Below are 2,408 nucleotides of genomic sequence, written 5' to 3'. Positions count from 1 at the left end.
AGGAGAGGACAGTAGGAAGAGTATGGGGGTAGAGACTCACCTGATTTAGAGGTGGAAGGAGAGGACAGTAGGAAGAGTATGGGGGTAGAGACTCACCTGATTTAGAGGTGGAAGGAGAGGACAGTAAGAACAGTATGGGGGTAGAGACTCACCTGGTTTAGAGGTAGAAGGAGAGGACAGTAGGAACATTATGGGGGTAGAGACTCACCTGGTTTAGAGGTGGAAGGAGAGGACAGTAGGAACAGTATGGGGTAGAGACTCACCTGGTTTAGAGGTAGAAGGAGAGGACAGTAGGAACAGTATGGGGGGTAGAGACTCACCTGGTTTAGTGGTGGAAGGAGAGGACAGTAGGAACAGTAGGCTGGAGTCTGTAGAGGCTCACCTGGTTTAGAGGTGGAAGGAGAGGACAGTAGGAACAGTATGGGGGGTAGAGACTCACCTGGTTTAGAGGTGGAAGGAGAGGACAGTAGGAACAGTAGGCTGGAGTCTGTAGAGGCTCACCTGGTTTAGAGGTGTAAGGAGAGGACAGTAGGAACAGTATGGGGGGTAGAGACTCACCTGGTTTAGAGGTAGAAGGAGAGGACAGTAGGAACAGTATGGGGGTAGAGGCTCACCTGGTTTAGAGGTAGAAGGAGAGGACAGTAGGAACAGTATGGGGTAGAGACTCACCTGATTTAGAGGTAGAAGGAGAGGACAGTAGGAACAGTATGGGGGTAGAGGCTCACCTGGTTTAGAGGTGGAAGGAGAGGACAGTAGGAACAGTATGGGGGTAGAGGCTCACCTGGTTTAGAGGTAGAAGGAGAGGACAGTTGGAACAGTATGGGGGTAGGGGCTCACCTGGTTTAGAGGTGGAAGGAGAGGACAGTAGGAACAGTATGGGGGTAGAGACTCACCTGGTTTAGAGGTGGAAGGAGAGGACAGTAGGAACAGTATGGGGGTAGAGACTCACCTGGTTTAGAGGTGGAAGGAGAGGACAGTAGGAACAGTATGGGGGTAGAGACTCACCTGGTTTAGAGGTAGAAGGAGAGGACAGTAGGAACAGTAGGCTGGAGTCTGTAGAGGCTCACCTGGTTTAGAGGTGGAAGGAGAGGACAGTAGGAACAGTAGGCTGGAGTCTGTAGAGGCTCACCTGGTTTAGAGGTGGAAGGAGAGGACAGTAGGAACAGTAGGCTGGAGTCTGTAGAGGCTCACCTGGTTTAGAGGTGGAAGGAGAGGACAGTAGGAACAGTAGGCTGGAGTCTGTAGAGACTGGGAGTGGATGATTAGACTTTACGACCCCTTTCTCTCTCTTTCTCCTTCTCTGACACTCTTGCCATCTTCATTCTCTTTCTCTCTCGGTCATGTTAGTTTCCTGTCCCTGTCATGGTGCACTGGGAGGAGGCAGAGCCTATCAGGAAAGGTCCTTGTGGCACCACCCCTTTTATAATGTAACAGCATATAAGACGAGTGACAACAGCCTGTCTCCAGCCAGCTCCTGACAATGACAAAGAGAGAAGGTGGTGGAGAGAGGGAGAGATCTATGACTATATGTTAGAGACACATATTTCCCTCAGATTACACAGATCCACAAAAGAATTCGAAAACAAACCCAGTTTTGATAAACTCCCATTTCTACTGGGTGAAATACCACAGTGTGACATCACAGCAGCGAGATGTGTGACCTGTTGCCACGAGAAAAGGTCAACCAGTGAAGAACAAACACCATTGTAAATACAACCCATATTTATGCTTATTTATTTTCCCTTGTGTACTTTAACTATTTGCACATCGTTACAACACTGTATATATATACATATAATATGATATTTGTAATGTCTTTATTCTTTTGGAACTTCTGTGAGCATAATGACTAACGTTAATTATCATTGTTTATTTCACTTTTGTATATTATCTATTTCACTTGCTTTGGCAATGTTAACACATGTTTCCCATGACAATTAAGCCCTTAAATTGAATTGAATTGAAATTGTGAGGGGGGATAGATAGAGAGACAGAGACAGAGAGACAGAGAGAGAGACAGAGAGAGAGAGAGAGACAGAGAGACAGAGAGACAGAGAGACAGAGAGACAGAGAGACAGAGACAGAGAGACAGAGATAGAGACAGAGACAGAGTGCATAAAGAGACAGCCAAACAGAGCCAGGCGTCTCTACCAGAGCTGTCACTAACAGACCACACCCCCTTCCCTTCCCTCACACCCTATTGGCTGGCTGCCCTGCCACTGAGAGCAAAGGTTCTGATGTTTGGGGGGCGGAGCTTTGAGCCGACATCACATCACATGGATTCTCTCATGTGGTCAGCGAGTGCAGAGACAGATCTGTGTGAAGCAGGCAGCTGCTGGAGATACCGCAAGAGACAGAGAGAGGGAACGAGAGAGACACAGAGAGAGGGAACGAGAGAGACAGAGAGA

General features: G+C 48.0%; 1 protein-coding gene across 1 annotated transcript in view; it reads left to right on the top strand.

Annotated features, from left to right (window-relative positions):
* Positions 1–2,086: 2,086 nt before the first annotated feature.
* Positions 2,087–2,408, top strand: part of LOC127925408 (octapeptide-repeat protein T2-like) — a 1,151-nt gene continuing 829 nt past the window's right edge. The window contains exon 1 of the mRNA XM_052510287.1: positions 2,087–2,408. This exon is cut by the window's right edge and continues 679 nt beyond it. Within this exon, the coding sequence (XP_052366247.1) occupies positions 2,238–2,408 (171 nt within the window). The 5' untranslated portion in view covers positions 2,087–2,237.

Source organism: Oncorhynchus keta, unplaced genomic scaffold (assembly GCF_023373465.1).
Source record: "Oncorhynchus keta strain PuntledgeMale-10-30-2019 unplaced genomic scaffold, Oket_V2 Un_contig_5540_pilon_pilon, whole genome shotgun sequence".
Classification (NCBI taxonomy): domain Eukaryota; kingdom Metazoa; phylum Chordata; class Actinopteri; order Salmoniformes; family Salmonidae; genus Oncorhynchus; species Oncorhynchus keta.
The sequence above is the reverse complement of the archived record's forward strand: the minus strand, read 5'-3'. Positions and strand labels throughout refer to the sequence as shown.